The sequence below is a fragment of the Penaeus monodon genome, chromosome 27 (genome assembly GCF_015228065.2).
Source record: "Penaeus monodon isolate SGIC_2016 chromosome 27, NSTDA_Pmon_1, whole genome shotgun sequence".
NCBI classification, from domain to species: domain Eukaryota; kingdom Metazoa; phylum Arthropoda; class Malacostraca; order Decapoda; family Penaeidae; genus Penaeus; species Penaeus monodon.
This window is the reverse complement of record NC_051412.1, coordinates 2,783,532-2,784,123: the sequence shown is the minus strand read 5'-3', so window position 1 is coordinate 2,784,123 and position 592 is coordinate 2,783,532. Positions and strand designations below refer to the sequence as shown.

Sequence of the window (592 nt, the reverse complement as noted above, 5' to 3'; positions counted from 1 at the left end):
GTGTTCATTCAGCTTTATAGAGACCAAACACACGCCCATACTAAAGGCAAATATAAAATATCTAATATATATATAGATCGGAAAACCTATAGCCCTAAACTCCAAGCATCTTCACAATGTCTAAGAAGCACTTGACATTCCATGCGCACTCATCCCTCTCTCCAAGAGCTTGAGCATGACCGGATACACTGGGGCGAACTGTGTGAGGTTGCGGGATCTGACATTGGCAACGTACGCCTCCAGGGCACCTCTCACAAGTTGCAATCTCTCGCGCTCATCACGATGCTCATCCAGCCAGTTGCTATACCTGCTGACTGACCATCCAGCCGTCTAAGGGAGAAAGAAGAAGAAAAAAAAAAACTTTCACTATCAAGTGCAAAAAAAAAAATTGAGTTGAAAAATCATTTTAGTAAGATGGTAACAATGAAGTTAATGTCAACATTAACATCAATTATAACAATGATAGGGTATAAATATTGTTGAAGAAAAGAAAAATGATGACAGTAAAACTATGATCACTAATTATTAATATCAGCCATCAACATAAAACTGTCTGACAAATCTATAACCAGGTACATAAACTAACTTAATC

The 592-nt window shown here is 37.8% G+C and overlaps 1 protein-coding gene across 1 annotated transcript in view; it reads right to left on the bottom strand.

The window, feature by feature from the left end:
• LOC119590544 (conserved oligomeric Golgi complex subunit 5-like) overlaps window positions 1-592 on the bottom strand; it is a gene marked incomplete in the record, with an annotated part of 11,598 nt that overhangs the window by 187 nt on the left and 10,819 nt on the right. The window contains 1 exon segment of the mRNA XM_037939200.1: window positions 1-330. Within this exon segment, the coding sequence (XP_037795128.1) occupies window positions 121-330 (210 nt within the window).